This window comes from Scyliorhinus canicula, chromosome 6 (assembly GCF_902713615.1).
Source record: "Scyliorhinus canicula chromosome 6, sScyCan1.1, whole genome shotgun sequence".
Lineage (NCBI taxonomy): Eukaryota > Metazoa > Chordata > Chondrichthyes > Carcharhiniformes > Scyliorhinidae > Scyliorhinus > Scyliorhinus canicula.
This window is the reverse complement of record NC_052151.1, coordinates 183,767,954-183,786,664: the sequence shown is the minus strand read 5'-3', so window position 1 is coordinate 183,786,664 and position 18,711 is coordinate 183,767,954. Positions and strand designations below refer to the sequence as shown.

The 18,711-nt window shown below is 46.1% G+C and overlaps 1 protein-coding gene across 1 annotated transcript in view; it reads left to right on the top strand.

Annotated features, from left to right (window-relative positions):
- The first annotated feature begins 18,001 nt into the window (after positions 1 to 18,001).
- pgbd5 (piggyBac transposable element derived 5) overlaps positions 18,002 to 18,711 on the top strand; it is an 86,344-nt gene continuing 85,634 nt past the window's right edge. Inside the window, exon 1 of the mRNA XM_038800614.1 lies at positions 18,002 to 18,395. Coding sequence (XP_038656542.1) covers positions 18,029 to 18,395 — 367 coding nt within the window. The 5' untranslated portion in view covers positions 18,002 to 18,028. The remainder of the gene's footprint in view (positions 18,396 to 18,711) is intronic.

The window sequence follows — 18,711 nt, the reverse complement described above, 5'->3', positions numbered from 1 at the left end:
TCATGGGGGACAGGCAGGAAAGTGGTGTTAAAGCCACAATGAGATCAACCATGACTGGTGGTGCAGTCTCAAGGGCCTGAATGGCCTAGTCCTGCTTCTGATAATCTTACAATTTTATCTGCCAGTCTTGCTAGTTTTGTTTGCTTTTCTTCGATATTCTTTGTAACCCCAGATTCACCATATGCCATTTTGGCTTATTTTCACTTTAACCTCTTCAGCAAGTACTCCAGATTATACTAAACCACCTTTTACTTCTGTGGAAATATGCCTCTTCTGTACCGTAATCCTCTCTGATCAGAACATTTCCCACCCGTTTATGTTTAAGATGATTAAAGGATTTGATTGAGTCAACTCAAGAGAAGCTATTTCCTCTGGCACAACGTTAACATTACAGCCAGGCCATTTTGGGGTGGGGGGCAGGAGATGTCAGGAAGCACTTTTTCATGCAAAGGGTAGTGGAGATCTGGAAATCTCTGCCCAAACAAAGCTGTTTAGGCTGCGGGTTAATTGAAACTCAATACCAGTATTGATCGATTTGTGTTAGGTAATGCGTACCTGTTGCTCGTTCTGGGTGAGTGTGCTTTACACTCAATTTGGCTCTGTTTCGTTCCTTAGCTCTAGAGTCGCCAGGTATCGTTAAGATACTGCCACAAGTTTCAAGTTCAAAGCAATAAATCCATACACCAGTTAGTAAGTTCAAACAAGACACGTTTATTATATTACAATAATCTACTAATCATGCATATAAAACTATAAGACTAGGCTAATCCTACCACTAATAGGCCAAATACTTATCTGGATAAGGGGACTGCCGGATCAGGGTACAACGGCCTCTAGCTTTGTCCTGGGTGCGCAGGCTTCCAGTAGTTATGGACTAAAGGGGGTCAGGAGTGTCTACTCTCGTAGCGTGCGTTGTATGACACGTACGTGATGGTGGCTACTGTCCAGGCCTCTCCTTCTCAAGGTTCTTCTGCTGCAATGGTGTTCTGCTGGGAGGGCTGGCTGGTCAAGGAGAGGCTGGCAGAGAGAGCTGGGGTCGTGGTCTCTGTCTTATACCTCTCAGGGTCTCACGCCCACCTGGGCGGACCCTCTATCCACTCGCAATCGATTGGGTCTCTTCCCAATCGATTGATTTGAATTCTCCAATAACGGGGCAGTTCCTCGATCACTGGGCGGTTCTTGGGACTTATTGTTTTGGACTTCTTTTGGCGCCGAGAAGTCTGGCCTTCTATTCAATGTATCGATTTGCGTCAACTTGTTTCTATTGTACCTGGGAATCGCCCGGTATCGCTTCATTAGTATGCTAACTTGTTTTCTTTCACAGTGCTGTCTGGTTTCTGCACAAGCGCTCTGCAAGCTGTTTGCTTTTGCAACATGTCCATTTTCCCTGCATTCCTTGTAATCTTCCATTTTGTGTTGGGCAGTGGCCACCCCAGGTGGCTACATACCCAAGATGGAATTAAGCTGCCGATCGGCCATGATCTAATTGAATGATAGAAGAGGCTTGGAGGCCTGGATGGCCTCCTTCTTTTGCTATGTTTGCACAGACCTTTACCTTCTGTAAGGTCTAACTGCCATAATTTTAAGGTCAGAAAGGCAAAAGGAAAGCATTTTTTTCTATTTCAGTGTTTTTTTGGTCTGTTTCTTTTTGTTTTTTGGTGAAATCATGACTTGCTACATTTATCTACATGTAGCAGGAGTTAATCCGGCATCCGCCACTTACACTGGCGTGATGCTCGGTGTGTCAACTAAGCAGAAGAACATAACATGACTGACGGATAAAACAAAAAGGGAGATTGCTCCAAAACAACGAGCGGCGGACAGCCCAAAAAGAACGAGAAGGGAAACGAAAACTTAGCCAAACCCGTCAAATTAAAGTGCAACAATTGGGATCGATAAGACAATCCAACCCTTGCTGTGCCCACCGAGCACGCAAGGTCTTGAGTGTGCCCGTGGACACCACATGCTCCCTCTCCAGAGACACCCAGCCGCGAACGAGGCTGCGAAAGATGGGCAGTCGGGCTGGACGGCCCCCTCGGTCGCCCGCTGCCTGGGCCTATAAATGGCAAGTTTGGCCAGGCCCAGGAGCAGGTTCACGAGGAGGTCCTCCGCCCTCCCCGCCCCCCTCCACACTCGATGTCCGTAGATCAGGAGCGTGGGGCTGAAGTGCAAAGAAAACCTCAACAACAACGTTGTTAAGAAATAAAAAAGGGAGTGCAGCCTAGGACGGACAACATAAACCTGTTCCAGGGTCTCCACCAGGCCGCAAAAGTGGCAGCTCTTTGGGAAGGCCATGAAGTGATTTAATCTACAGTTGGACGGCTCTGCCATGTGCAGCACCCTCCACCCCAGGTCCCCAAGTTGTACAGGGAGGACAACTCCGTAGAGGGACAACCAGTGGGGACCTCCGCTGCCTGATGGCAACGAGGCACGCCAAGGCGTGTCCGGGCGGCGGGCGAGGACAAGGAGGTTAAAGGTTGCAATAGCAGGGCGTACAGGAAACTATCCACGTGGTGCGAAAAGGCACGGAGGGTATTTCCGCAAGGAGGCTGGGGCTGTGGGGCACCAGCACCTGGGAGGGGTTCCGGGGTTTGGGACCAATGTGGAATTCAGTCCGAGCAGCAGTCCGCTCAGACGGGATGCCACCGCACAACCGCGCCGTCTCGAGTCCAAGTGTGCCCGTGGGGCCGAGCACAACCGTTTTGAGGCCTTGGATGGCATTGGCTGCGTCCCGGACACCGCTCCGCGCTCAGCGAGCTTGCAGGGTGTCATCCAGCCCGCCCCTCCGCCACCCAGCATGTGCCCGATCCTGCTCACCCCGGTATCCACAGCCCTCCGCTCCGCCACCCACCGGAATGGATATTGGTGGAGGTGCGGATTCCTGAGCAGCGGCTCCCTTACGATAGCCACTACTCCTGACGGGAGAGAGCTGCGGCACGTGGCAACCATGTTCCAGACTTTGAGGCGGTCCTGGTACAAGACGAGCAGCGCCCACAAAGAAGTCCGAAGACCTTGCTGGTCAACGAACAGGAATTGCACGTCGTAGTTCAGGCCGTGCACCTGGCAGAAGAAATATGTCGCCAGGGCACACCATCGTGGAGGTGGCTCAACGTACAGGTATTGCTGCAGAGTCTGAATGCGGAAAGTCGCAATCTGGGTGCGAAGGAACACCAGCGCCAAACCGCCCTCCGCAATCGGGAGACTCAAGACCTCCGCAGTGACCCAGTGCAATCCTTTGTCCCAGAAGAACTGAAGCAGGGTTCTCTGGGTGCGTTTGACAAAGTCAGGGGGAGGGGTCAGCCGGTACCACAACATGGAGGCAATCAGTTGGTTTATGACAAGAACTCGACCCCTGGACAGCATTCGGAGCAGTCCTGTCCAGTGTCCCAGGCGAGTGGTGACCTTGGTCTCCAACTCCTGCCAGTTCGCCGGCCAGGCTTCCTCTGCCGGGCAAAGATGGACTCCCAAGTAGAGGATGTTGGTCCGGCTCCAGCTGAAGGGCCTAAGCTCCTCTGGGAGGGGGTCCATCTGCCACAGACCGACCAGTAGTCCGGAACATTTAGCCCAGTTGATCCATGCGGAAGACGCGGCGGAGTACACAGCCTGACACTCCCGCATCCTCCGCAGGTCACCGGGGTCAGTGAACATGAGGAGCACAAGCCAGCGTAAGCCAAGAGGACACCGCCATGTCCGGCTCGTGCAGAACCAGCCCCGACAACCTCCTCTGCAGGCGGTGCCGGAAAGGCTCCACTCACAGAGAATAAAGATGGCCGGACAAGGGGCAGCTCTGGCGCACTCCTCTCCCAAAACGAAGGGGTGCCGTCAGGGACCCGTTAACCTTAATCAGACACTCTGAGGCAGCGTACAGTAATCGGATCCGGGCGACAAAGTGCGTCCCGAACCCGAAAGCTCATAGAGTCACGAGCAAATACTCGTGCCCCACCCTGTCGAACGCCTTCTCCTGGTCAAGAGACAGGAAGGCGCTTGACATATCAGTCCTCTGGGTAAAATTAATTAGGTCCCGGACCAGATGGATATTGTCATGGATTGTGCAGTCCAGGACTGCGTAGGAGTGGTCAGGCTGGATCATGTGGTCCAGCAAGGGGCCAAGCTGTAAAGACATTGCCTTGGCAAAAATTTGATTCTCCCTTTTATCTGTGATGGTTTGATCTCATCCAGTTTGTTGTCCTGTAACTACCCTTATAGTTAATAAAAATGGCAAGTGCTGGAAGTACTCAGTAGGACCGGCAGCATCTATGGAGAGAAAACAGAGTTAACGTTTTGAGACAAATAGGACTCTTCTGCAGAACTGAAGGAAGATGGAAATGTGAAGCGTTTTATGCCACTGAAAGAGGGAGCGAGGCAGAACAAAAGGGAAAGATGGGAAAGGGTGGAGGGTGAGAGAGATTCGGTGTCAAAGATGTCAATGAACAAACACCAAAAGGACTGGTAATGGTTGTAGGAAAGAAACTGAGCACTTGTCGGAATAACTGTGAATGGCCGAATAATGAACAGCTTTGTCCAAAAGTAAATAATAAAAAACGATTGAAACTGGCACATGGCAAAAAAAAAAGAATCAAAATGGGGGAAGGAGTTCATGGTCTGAAATTGTTGAAGCTGTAAAGTGCTTAATCAGAAAATGTTGGTCAAGCTTGCATTGAGCGACACTGGACCAGGCCGAGGGCAGAAATGTGAGAATTATCTTTAATTGTCCTCCCCTTTGTCCACTTTTGTTGTTATTTTCCTGATGTTTGCCAGCCTTTAAATTGCCTCGCTGCTCAACATCATTTCCTAGAAGGATATCCAGTACTGCTTCATACTTGTTGGAGTATACTGATTTCGAACACATGGTTGAGCACAAATAAGTGGCAGGGAATGGTTGGGCGAATTAGTCTGTTCCTACTGTCATGCCACCCAGGGCAAGTGCCCGGTCAATTCCAGCCCCATGTGACTCGAAGTCACAACCCAAGTGAATTAACCAATAACTCTTATAAAAAATACACAAAATCTTTGACCCTGATTGGCCAATAATTCCAGTCATCAAGTTTGTAACTTGAAATGCAATTACATAGAACATACAGTGCAGAAGGAGGCCGTTCGGCCCATCGAGCCTGCACCAACCCACATTAAGTCCTCACTTCCACCCTAGCCTCGTAACCCAATAATCCCTTCTAACCTTTTTGGACACTAAGGGCAATTTAGCATGGCCAATCCACCTAACCTGCACGTCTTTGGACTGTGGGAAGAAACCGGAGCACCCGGAGGAAACCCACGCAGACACGGGGAGAACGTGCAGACTCCACACAGACAGTGACCCAGTGGGGAATCAAACCTGGGACCTTGGCGCTGTGAAGCCACAGTGCTATCCACTTGTGCTACCCCAAATTACTGTTTATTTATAATCAGCAGATATAGTTGGTTAAATATGAGTAAGTATCTACCCTCTACTGTAACTTGCCTACCCACCTTCTATATATATATATATATATATACACACACACACAAGCAGACAAACACAGAAGGGTGGAAAAGGGTAACAAACATAAATGAAAGAGAAGAGTCTTAGCTTCAGGTGATGGTTCCTGCAGGCTTTCTCCACGCTAAGCTTGGGAATTACAGTCCTTGTTTGCAGCTTGTACTCACAATTTTAGCATTCATGTCGAGGGCTGGAATACAAGACCAGGGAGGTACTTCTGAGGCTGTATGAGGCTCTGGTCAGACCCCATTTGGAGTATTGTGAGCAATTTTGGGCCCCGTAACTAAGGAAGGATGTGCTGGCATTGGAACGGGTCCAAAGGAGGTTCACAAGAATGATCCCTGGAATGAAGAGCTTGTCGTATGAGGAACGGTTGGGGATTCTGGATTGGAGTTTAGAAGGATGAGGGGGTTCTTATTGAAACTTACAGGATACTGCGAGGCATGGATCGAGTGGACGTGGAGAGGATGTCTCCACTAGTAGGAAAACCTAGAACCAGAGGACACCATCTCAGACTAAAGGGACGATCCTTTATAACAGAGCATAGAACACTACAGCGCAGTACAGGCCCTTCGGCCCTCGATGTTGCGCCGACTTGCGAAACCACTCTAAAGCCCATCTACACGAATTCCTTATCATCCATATGTCTATCCAATGACCATTTAAATGCCCTTAATGTTGGCGAGTCCACTACTGTTGCAGGCAGGGCATTCCACGCCCTTACTACTCTCTGAGTAAAGAACCTACCTCTGACATCTGTCCTATATCTATCTCCCCTCAATTTAAAGCTATGTCCCCTCGTGCTAGATATCACCTTCCGAGGAAAAAGGCTCTCACTGTCCACCTATCTAATTCTCTGATCATCTTGTATGCCTCAATTAAGTCACCTCTCTCTAATGAAAACAGCCTCAAGTCCCTCAGCCTTCCCTCATAAGATCTTCCCTCCATACCAGGCAACATTCTGGTAAATCTCCTCTGCACCCTTTCCAATGCTTCCACATCCTTCCTATAATGCGGCGACCAGAATTGCACGCAATACTCCAAATGCGGCCGCATCATAGTTTTGTTCAGCTGCAACATGACCGAAACTCAATCCCTCTACCAATAAAAGTTAACATACCGTATGCCTTCTTAACAATCCTCTCGAAGATGGCAACTTTCAGGGATTTATGTACATGGACACCGAGATCTCTCTGCTCATCCATACTACCAAGAATCTTACCATTTTAGCCCAGTACTCTGTATTCCTGTTATTCCTTCCAAAATGAATCACCTCACACTTTTCTGCATTAAATTCCATTTGCCACCTCTCAGCCCAGCTCTGCAGCTTATCTATGTCCCTCTGTAGCTTGTAATATCCTTCCGCACTGTCCTCAACTCCACCGACTTTAGTGTCATCTGCAAATTTTCTCACCCATCCTTCTACGCCCTCCTCCAGGTCATTTCTAAAAATGACAAACAGCAGTGGCCCCAAAACAGATCCTTGTGGTACGCCACTAGTAACTGGACTCCAGTCTGAACATTTCCCGTCAACCACCACCCTTTTTCTTCTTCCAGCTAGCCAATTTCTGATCCGAACTGATAAATCACCCTGAATCCCATGCCTCCATATTTTCTGCAATAGCCTACTGTGAGGAACCTTATCAAACACTTTACTGAAATCCATATAGACCACATCAACTGCTTTACCCTCATCCACCTGTTTGGTCACCTTCTCATAGAACTCAATAAGGTTTGTGAGGCGCGACCTACCCTTCACAAAACCGTGTTGACTATCTCTAATCAAATTATTCCTTTCCAGATGATTATACATCCTATCTCTTATAAATCTTTCCAAGACTTTGCCCACAACAGAAGTAAGGCTCACTGGTCTATAGTTACTGGGGTTGTCTCTACTCCCCTTCTTGAACAAGGGGACAATATTTGCTATCCTCCAGTCTTCTGGTACTATTCCTGTAGACAAAGATGACTTAAAGACCAAAGCCAAAGGCTCAGCAATCTCCTCCCTAGCTTCCCAGAGAATCCTAGGATACATCCCATCCGGCCCAGGGGACTTATCTACTTTCATACTTTCCAGAATTGCTAACACCTCCTCCTTATGAACCTCAAGTCCTTCTAGTCTAGTAGCCTGTATCTCAGTATTCTCCTCAACAACATTGTCTTTTTCCTGTGTGAATACCGACGAAAAATATTCATTTAGCACCTCTCCTATCTCCTCGGACTCCACGCACAACTTCCCACTACTGTCCTTGACTGGCCCTACTCTTACACTAGTCATTCTTTTAATCCTGACATATCTATAGAAAGCTTTGGGGTTATCCTTGATCCTACCTGTCAAAGACCTCTCATGTCCCCTCCTGGCTCTTCTTAGCTCTCTCTTTAGGTCCTTCCTAGCTAACTTGTAACTCTCGAGCATTCTAACTGAACCTTCACGTCTCATCTTTACATAAGCCTCCTTCTTCCTCTTGACAAGTTTCAACGACTTTAGTAAACCATGGTTCCCTCGCTCGACCACTTCCTCCCTGCCTGACAGGTACATACTTATCAAGGACATGCAGTAGCTGTTCCTTGAACAAGGTCCACATTTCCATTGTGCCCATCCCCTGCAGTTTCCCTCCCAATCCGATGCATCCTAAGTCTTGCCTCATCGCATCACAATTGCCTTTCCCCCAGATATAACACTTGCCCTGCGGTGTATATACCTATCCCTTTCCATCACTAAAGTAAACGTAATCGAATTGTGGTCACTATCACCAAAGTGCTCACCTACCTCCAAATCTAACACCTGTCCTGGTTCATTACCTAGTACCAAATCCAATACGGCCTCGCCTCTCGTTGGCCTAACTATGATGAGGAGGGATTTCTTCAGCCAGAGGGTGATGAATCTGTGGAACACTTTGCCGTAGAAGGCTGTGGAGGCCAAATCACTGAGTGTCTTTAAGACAGAGATAGATAGGTTTTTGATTAATAAGGAGATCAGGGGTTATGGGGAGAAGGCAGGAGAATAGGGATGAGAGAATATCAGCCATGATTAGAATGGTGGAGCAGACTCGATGGGCTGAGTGGCCTAATTCTGTTCCTATGTCTTATGGTACTATGGTCTTATTTCTCTGGAGAGATAGAGTCCCTGTTTCATCAGACTTTGCTTTGAGTTTGTGGTTTATTTCCAAGCCTCAGCCTTTTCTGCAGAGAGAGTTGGTTGGTGCTCATCAGAGAGAGTTATCAGATTCGGAACCGCTTCTTCACCGCCTGTAATGGTTCTCCTGTACACAGATTCTTGCAGGCTTTCTGCCAGTTCAGAAACAGTCTTTCTGGAAATGGAGTGGAAAGAAAGTGGATCATCCCTCTAAACTATCAGAATGAAACTAAAAGCTCCTTAGGTCTCTGAATCATTTCAGTGGGATGAAATTCAATCTCCACCTGTTAGCAGACACAGCATAATCTTTTGGGCCAATTCATTGACCATCAGCCACATCAATCAAACTCAGTCATCACTAATCTCTCCTGATGTTGCAATCCAAGCTTGAAATAAAGGTACAGGCTTCTTGCAGGCTTTTTTGCCTTAAGTCACAGGTCCATAAGTCATCCATGGATCAAAAATGTAACGACAAAATAAAAGAAAGGTGAAATAAGGGAATTGACAGGAAATAAACAAGAAGGACCCTTACACTACCTATAAACTTGATGTAACTAAATTTGCTCATTCCTCCTCTACATTTTACATTATTTACATACATCTCTTCCTCCATATCCACCCCACTATTCTGTGGTCTTTTTACGGACGGGGACAGATGTGGGATAACTCTTCCCTTTTCTCACCTCTACAATGATCGCAATAGGATGTATTTTTGAGAAGGGGTGTTTTAACCCTTTTGGGCGCTGTCACTTTAAAGAAGACATGAACATGCTTTCTTGTTAGTTTGAATCAAAAGAAAGGATAACCATTTATTTTTCACAACACCCAAAATGTAAACGCAACAAAAACCCAGTCCCCAACCAAACGCACACCCAAGAAGAGCCAATTTTTTGAGATGCAACATGCACTTAGATTACTAAGAGTAAAAAGAAACAGGTTACTTGTTTCCAGTCCTTAAGATGATGGTTGAAAATGGTGCAGGCCTAAAGGATTCTCTCCTGCTTCTTAGAAGAGAAATGGAGTTTGTATGTTTCTGGCTTTTTCAGGTGAAATTGGTGGCAGCACGGTGGCGCCGTGGGTTAGCACTGTGGCCTCACGGCACCGAGGTCCCAGGTTCAATCCCGGCTCTGGGTCACTGTCCGTGTGGAGTTTGCACATTCTCCCCGTGTCTGCGTGGGTTTCGCCCCCACAACCCAAAGATGTGCAGGGTAGGTGGATTGGCCACGCTAAATTGCCCCTTAATTGGAAAAAATGAATTAGGTATTCTAAATTTATAAAAAAGAAATATAATCTTACAGATAAAATGAATTAGCCCCTTTTCGCCGCCCGAGATTAATGTCATTGAGGTAGAGCTCTTTCCGTCTGCTGAAAAATCTCTCCCTCCGAGCTGCTGGTCCCAGACTTCCTTGCTAAACTCCCTTCTGAATAGATAATGTATTGGCTCTCTCTAGCCAGTTTTGGTATATTGTGGGGACAGTCCAAAGATTCGCAGGTTAGGTGGATTGGCCATGATAAATTGCCCTTAGTGTCCAAAATTGCCTTTAGTGTTGGGTGGGGTTACTGGGTTATGGTGATAGGGTGGAGGTGTTGACCTTGGGTAGGGTGCTCTTTCCAAGAGCCAGTGCAGACTCGATGGGCCGAATGGCCTCCTTCTGCACTGTAAATTGTATGATATTCTGTTGTCCACAGAATCTGTTGAAGCCAAAGTATTTGACACACAATGGGGAAATGCTTGATGTCCCATATTCATGGGACCAGTGATTGTAATTTTAAAGCCCTTCCGTTGAAATGGTAGTTACTTAGCACATGGGAAATGCATTTGCATTTTTAGTATCTTTCAAGACATATTGCCTCTGTCAGTTCAGAAACCGCAATTCCTGTGACTTCCCAGGGTCCCTTTTGTGAAGTTATAGTGCAATATTTCATGTTGCTATATTTTATTTTAAAGAGTTGTGTCCATTTCCCAATTAGCTTTGTGGGCATGGTGTAACTGTCACAGTCTAAAATATCACCCCGATTAGTGACAACTCCTTTTTCATTGCTGAACTCAAACCAATGCGAATCAACTTTTGCGTCAATCCCTTTTTATCATTCCTTTTTTAAAATAAATTTAGAGTACCCAATTAATTTTTTCCAATTAAGGGTCAATTTAGCGTGGCCAATCCACCTATCCTGCACATCTTTGGGTTGTGGGAGCGAAACTCACGCAAACACGGGGAGAATGTGCAAACTCCACATGGGCAGTGACCCAGAGCCGGGATCTGACCTGGAACCTCAGTGCCGTGAGACAGCAGGGCTAACCCACCGCGCCACCGTGCTGCCCTTATCATTCCAATGTTCTAGTCCCTCAATGGAATATTCAATCAATATCACCTCATCCCCAATTCCTCCCTTTTCAGCCTTCATCTAAACCCCTCAAACATTTTATAAGCAGGAATATTCAGTTCTCAGCCCTGCCCTAGTCTAGGCTGTATCTGCCATGCTTTATATCATATCACACACCCATAATAATTTTTGTCTAGAGCTCATCAATTGTGTTCACAAAACATTTTCGGTAACATCTATACCACATAAGCCCTTCCATTGGCAATTTTATAGATTTCTGTCTCTTCTCTTTAATTTTTCCTACACTCTTCCTTTTTGCTCCAAGTTCTGCTTTTGTATCTAGCTTTTTTTCACTTCACCCGTTTAAAGTTTTTTTGTTGTATCATTACTGCTGCCTCACAGCGCCAGGGACCCAGGTTCAATTCCGGCCTTGGGTGACTGCCTGTGTGGCTTCTCCCCATGTCTGCGTGGGTTTCCTCTGGGTGCTCCATTTTCCTTCCACAGTCCAAAGATGGGCAGGTTAGATGAATTGATCACGCTAAATTGCTCCTTAAAGTGGGGTTGCAGGAATAGGGTGGGGTATTGGGCCTAGGTGGGGTGGTCTTTCAAAGTTTTAGTAGACTCAATGGGCTGAATGGCCTCATTCTTCATTGTAAGGATTCTATTCTATTAGTTACTGTCTCAATGCTTGTTCACCGTGTTCAGGTGGAGCCCATCTGGCAGAACCTTTTTCTTCCCAATAACCGGTTCCAACGTCCCAGGAATCTGAACACTTCCCTTCGACATCATCTCTCCTAGTTTGTCATTCCCACTTTATAGCCTTCTTTTACCTATCAGATCTATCAGGAAATAGTCGATTCCTATCAGTCCGTGCTTTTGATTAATCGAAAGATCAAGTGAGATATATCACAATAAGATAAAGAATATAATAAATGCGATAGGATAGGTAAAAGCACAAAGAATAACTCATTCATATTGTCCTTGCAGTTTTAAACAATAGAGTGGGTAAGCATTGCATTACAAGCATTTCAGCAAAAATTATTATAATTCTTAAAGAATCATTATTATAAAATAACAATTAATCAAATTTGATTCTATTGATTCAGTATTAATCCATTAGCAACATGTTAATAATAGTCAAATAATTGATTCATCAGTAACATTTCAATAATAATACTGCATTTCTATTTGATCTAATGGTGGCGCAGTGGGGTTAGTGTGAATCATTCTGATTGATTGTCCACTTGCGTTCAGTGAATAGTTGTTTAATGCACTTGATACATTGGTTTGTTATGTAAATGATGAATCCTGCTTCACATGTGATGTGTGGATCCAACTTTTCTTTCTTTAGTGTTGCTTAAAACATTGATATACTGATTAAAAATTGATATCATGATTACATAATTCAGTAATAAACAATTAATAATAATAATTTCATGTATACAAATAAAATGATTATACATTAAAAAGTTGAGTATATGATTTAGTAATAAATGGTAAAATAATTATCAAAATTGATTATGTAATTTAGTAATAAATCAATAATAATTCACTAATAAATGAATAATAATGCAGCAAATAATAGTTCAACAGAAACTTTCCAATTTTATGTTATTGGCTAGTGGTGCATATGAATTAATATGAAACATGTGGATTGATGGGGCATGCATTAGCCGAAGTATCTGATCAGCAACATTAGTACGTAAATGATAAGTCTAAATATGCAAAATAGGAAAATTATGTTAATGATGTTAATTCCTGTGTCACCCAACCAATTTTTAACTTTGTATTGGATGTGAATTGTCAAGTCTTTGACATCTTCTGGATTATACACAAAAGCCTGTCGAAAGGGTTAATTTTCCTGTAGAGACAAAAAGGGGCTTATAGCTCGGAATGATGCCATTCGCATCTTTCTCAAACGTTTTTTTTATATATGTCACTCAAATGGACTGAGAGTAAAAGTCGGATTGCTGCCAAATTCCCGTTATCAACTTTCTTTTAGAACGGTATGTTCTCTCCATGGATTTGCTTTTAATCAGAGTTACTTTTCTTAAAAATAACTTCCACATTGTCTGAAGTTTTAATTTTCAGGCTAATTTTAAACAGTTATTTTAAAATATCAAACACAATAACTTATTGAATATATGACTGAACCAATCTTACGCTGAATCAACTTGGTTTTCTGTAGATAAATTTGTCGACTCTGTTAAAGAAGGCACAGCTAACAAGATTTGTTAATTTCTTAAAATTAATAAAGCAACATTCAAAATACTGACAGTTTTCTCAAGTTAACAGTTCTTGAAAACTTTTTAGCGATACCTGACTAGGGGCTTATCCCTGTAGCCAGCAGACGGGCCTTCATTGTAGGAGACCAGTTTCTAATCATTAAATCTGAAACTCGCAAAATGGCCGTCTTCAACACGAGAAAGGAATTTCATATCTCTTCTGGAATTCTTTTTCGAAGTGAGTACAGGGATCAGATTTGTCGTTAACGGAGGAGGATAAGCAACAATTGACGTGCTTTTTTTTTAAACAGTTGCTGTTTTGGACCGAGGTCTGGGTAGGATCAAGCTTAAAGCTGCAGACAATTCTGGTATTAAACCAGTGATAAAATGGGTTTTAGACGATAAATCTTTTAAATGGTTAAAAACACAGGCTGTTGTCAACTGCAAGCTGTTTGGTGCTTAATGGGTTAAGCTGTATTACACTTTGTTTGCCATTAGGCTCGTTGCTCAACTGAACAGGCTTTTCTTGTTTAAAAATCTCACAGTCCATTAAAGCTGCCATGAGAGGCTTTTGGATCGGGGCCAGCAGTATTTCATGGTCAGTCTCAGAATAAGATAACGGTTTGTTCTGGGGTAAAAGTGTCCTTGTACCCGGAACAGACAGATAGTTCATTTGGCCATACGCCCCTATGGAACTTCGATCAGGGTATTAATTGTTTTCATATCAGTAGCAGCTTGCAATAATGCAGGACCTGATCTAGTTACGACTAGTACATCTTGGGCCTTAGTTAAAATCATTTCAACTCTTCCCGTTGGTGGCGCTGTTAATTTGTCGTCAGTGATTTGTTATGACATTTCATGGTGTCCATGTCGCTTTCCAAAATACATTTTTCCTCAAGCAACTGCCAATTTTGACTTTTAAGACCATAATTTTCTGATATTAAACTGTAGAAGTTTGGATTCTGAGTCAGTATTTTTCTTCTGGAGTTCATCAATTTGTAATATTAATAGCTGAGTTCTGCATTTTGAGTCTGCCAATAGTGTTTCAGTTTGGTCAGATTTCTCAATCTTAGATTTTCCAGCTCGCAGTTGGTCAATGACTGCCACTAGTTTTTTCTTTGGCAGTTTTAAGTTCGCAATTGTGTTTTGTGTTTGTGACTGTTTCTTGCTGCTTATGGAGCTGTGCCATTACTGCAAAAGACCATTTCATAGGTTTCTTTTTGGTCAATAATGTGGTTTTTCCCCAAAATTCTTTTGATGTTGTCAAGGGACCACTGTTCTTAAGGGGTGTCATATTTTGATTCAATTTTTGTGTCTATAAATCAAAGATCTAAGATCTCCCAATATATCGTCAATAGAGACATCCGGTACAGCGCGACCTCCCTTGGACGTTGTAGTAAGTAGTTCTCTAAAATTTGAAGGTTCTGAATCTAGTTTAGGAGTCATGTCCACCATAAACTCAGCCGTACACCAAATTGTTTGGTCGCCAACCACGTTATCTGTAATCTTGGTACACTACTGCGACTATTTACCTTTCAGCCACGTGTTATTTTGAGTTTAAACGATAGGCACCTATTGAATGACTCAGTCTGAAAAAAGTCCTTTCTAAGGGGTTGGAGCACTACTTGATACGGCTTTAAGACTTGTAATGTGTGAAAAAGATGTTTCTTACCCCACTTTGGGTCTTCTGTCCTTCTGGGCTTCCGTTAACGATACGATCTTCGGTCTTCCGATGTCCTCCGATTCTCCACTCCTCCCCTTTTGCCAAACTATGCCAAATTGATGAGATCTGCCATGCGGAATTAGTGAAGTCTTGCGACACTAAAACTCAGTAGAAATTGGAGTTAAACTTCTCGGATGCAAACAAGAATCTTTATTGCCTACAATTGAGAGAAACTTAAATCTATTCTCAATAAAGTCCAGCTAGCACAAGGACTTAAAGAGAAGTAACTTATAAACAATTTAACTTTCAAAATAATACAGAAATGGTTTCTTGCTTACGGCAAAACAGCTTGCATTTACTTCAAGAGTTAGAGTGGAAAAGTGAAAATATGAAAATAGAGATAGCGAGTAGATAGATCAAAGTATAGGATGATCCTGGATAAAGATGGCCGTACGTTCCATCATGTTTACAGGAAATCGTATCTGTCTTGAGCCATCTATCTGCATCACTATGTCATCCTAATTGGTTTGGGTTAGAATCAAATGTATTTGATTCGACGGTTAGCTGTCAATCCTTAATGTGCAACATAAGTTCTGAAAGTTTCATGTTTGAATATTTGTATGTTATGGAATGCGATTCTGTGCTATTATCAAGACTGGTTTCTACTGGTTTTTTGCTGACTTCGCTTTATCCACATTATGAACAATAGTGCCTTCATGTTACTATGGTGCCTGCTTTGTCCTTGATCAGATTACTGGTACAGCTCATGTTTTAATGTCAAACTGTCTTTGAAAATATGTTTATTAGAACAATAGCTTTTTCATCTTTGCTTAGTAAAAATGTTGTTTTAATCTCCGGTGAGTTTATGCATGCGTCAGGCTTTTTTTCAAATTTAGAGTACCCAATTCTTTTTTCCAGTTAAGAGGCAATTTAGTGTGGCCAATCCACCTAACCTGCACAGCTTTGGGTTGTGGGGGTGAAAACCATGCAGACATGGGGAGAATGTGCAAACTCCTCACAGTGACCCAGGGTCGGGATTCGAACCCGGGTCCTTAGCGCCGTAGGCAGCAATGCTAACGACTGTGCCACCATGCTGCCCTGTGTCAGGCTTTTTGTGTCTCTGTTGAAGCGATGTGTTTTATCATGACCCGAGGTTATGAGTGATGAAATCCTCAATTTAAAATGGGTATTAAAAACTGGGGCTTAATATTTACACTAAATAGCCTTCTTTTACCTATCTGATCTATCAGGAAATAGTAGATTCTTATCATACACCCACAGAAATTGACCTCAAAATGTTGCCGAATTCTAGGGGTTCTGTCCATAACACACAAAGTACAACGAAATCCTGTACTGATTAGGATTAAAACAAATAGAGCTTAGAACAGGATTAAAGATTATAAAGATAAATATAGAGTTGGATGATCAAATAAAATACCTCACTGAACAGGTTTTTATCTGCCTGATAGCATTGGATTCAGAGTCTTCTATTTTGTTCTGTATCCTTCCCAAGGTGAAAGCCCCAAATTAAAAGTTAATGATGGGCTCTGCCATTAGTGCTATTCATTAGTTACTGGACCTGTGCCACTACAGCTTGGTGCATAGTCAAAGGCCACTGCAGATGCTGTCCGCAGTACTGCCCAGAAGTGTTGATTGCATTTTGTACATTGGGTCCCACGCCTGGTTTTGCTTAATGCATTGGTTGCCATTGGTGTTCAGTGCATTGATTGCTGGAAACGTTTTAGGAATTAGATATGGATGCTGGTATAATTTGGTACACTGGTTGCCATTAATACTGTCACTCAGTGCATTTGCTCTTCATAGATTATCATCGAATTTACAGTGCAGAAGGAGGCCACTTGGCCCATCGAGTCTGCATCGGCTCTTGGAAAGAGCACCCTACCCGAGGTCAACACCTCCACCCTATCCCCATAACCCAGTAACCCCACCCAACACTAAGGGCAATTTTGTACACTAAGGGCAATTTATCATGGCCAATCCACCTAACCTGCACATCTTTGGACTGTGGGAGGAAACCGGAGCACCCGGAGGAAACCCACGCACACACGGGGAGGATGTGCAGACTCCGCACAGACAGTGACCCAAGCCGGAATCGAACCTGGGACCCGTGAAGCAATTGTGCTAACCACCATGCTACCGGTCTGGAATGGGCTGCACGGTAGGTTGAGTACCAGTGCTGCCAGTGCATTATTCACTGTTAATGTCAGTCAGTACAGTGAGTTCCAATGCGGCCCAGTGCATTGACTGCAAATGTTACTGTTACTCATATGATTCCTGCTCCATTCATTGGCTATGTGAACTGCTGGTGTATTGACTGTTCATTGTACACTGGTGGCCGGTGCTGTTCAACACATTGACTCCTCGTGCTGCGACTCCATGCAATACCTGCAAGTTCCCTCTCCCCGGCGGATTGGCTATGGCTACAGACTCACTTGATGCATTGCTTTCAGACGCCACTCTCTTGTTGTCCATTGAGTGCAGGTATTGCTCTGGTTTAGCTGCAGGTTGGTGTCGCACTCATTGCCAGTGCATTAATTGCAGATCCACTCCCACTGCAGGTGCTACACCCGCTCTTACTATCGCTGCAGGTGCCGCACCCAACGCAGCCCACTGACCCCTCGCCCCGCCCCGCCCTCCGTCGGGCGGTCCGAGCAAGGCCCCGCCCCTTCACAGTGAGGATGCGCCCTGCGCAGAGGCCACGCCCTTCCCAGCCAAGCCCCGCCCAGTCTGGCCCCGCCCCGTGAAGCCTCGCCCAATCAGACCCCGCCCCTGGAAGCCCCGCCCAGTCAGGCCCCTCACCCCTGAAAACCCGCGCAGAGACCCCTCCCCTCAATGATGCCGCACTCCCTGAAAGACCCGCCCCCTCCCAGTGAAACCCTCCCCTCTCGGAGAGACCCCGCCCCTCCTGGTGAAGCCCCTCCCCTCTCGGAGGCCCCGCTCCTCCCATTGAAGCCCCTCCCAGTGAAGCCCCTCCCCTCTCAGAGACCCCGCCCCTCCCAGTGACGCCCCCCTCTCGGCGAGACCCCGCCCCCTCCCATTTCGGAGAGACCCCGCCCCTCCCAGTGAAGCCCCCCCCCCTCTCGGTGAGACCCCGCCCCTCCTGGTGAAGCCCCGCCCACCCTCGCGCTCCCGCTGGAAGCTGTCATGCGCGCTGAGTGCGCGGCTGCTACCCCTTCATTTCCATGGCGACCGAAGAGGTAGCGGTGGCCGCAGCTGCGGCCGCCCGGCGGAAAGCCCTCTCCATGTCCCGGCTCCGGGCCGCCCGTTCCCGCTACCAGAGCCTGCAGATCTCCGACGATGTGTTCGGGGAATCGGGCGGCGACAGCAGCAGCGACGACAACCCATTTTACAGCACCTCGGCCGGCAGCTCGCAGTCCGACTGGGAGGAGGAGGAGGAGGAGGACGTGATGGAGGCACCGGGCTCCGGGGGCAGGAGGCCTGGGGCTGCCGGGCAAGCCGCCCTGGAGTCGGGGGACAGGGAGGAGGCGGTGGCGGGATGGACGGAGAGGCTGAAGGACATCGCGTTCCCTCCGTTCGTCGACTCGGCGGGTAAGGGGAAGGGCAGGGGTGACCGGCCCCCGGGAACAGGGGAGGGGTTAACGGCCCCCGGGAACAGGGGAGGGGGTGACCGGCCCCCGGGAACAGGGGAGGGGGTGACCGGCCCCCGGGAACAGGGGAGGGGGTGACCGGCCCCCGGGAACAGGGGAAGGGGTGACCGGCCCCCGGGAACAGGGGAGGGGGTGACCGGCCCCCGGGAACAGGGGAGGGGGTGACCGGCCCCCGGGAACAGGGGAGGGGGTGACCGGCCCCCGGGAACAGGGGAGGGGGTGACCGGCCCCCGGGAACAGGGGAGGGGGTGACCGGC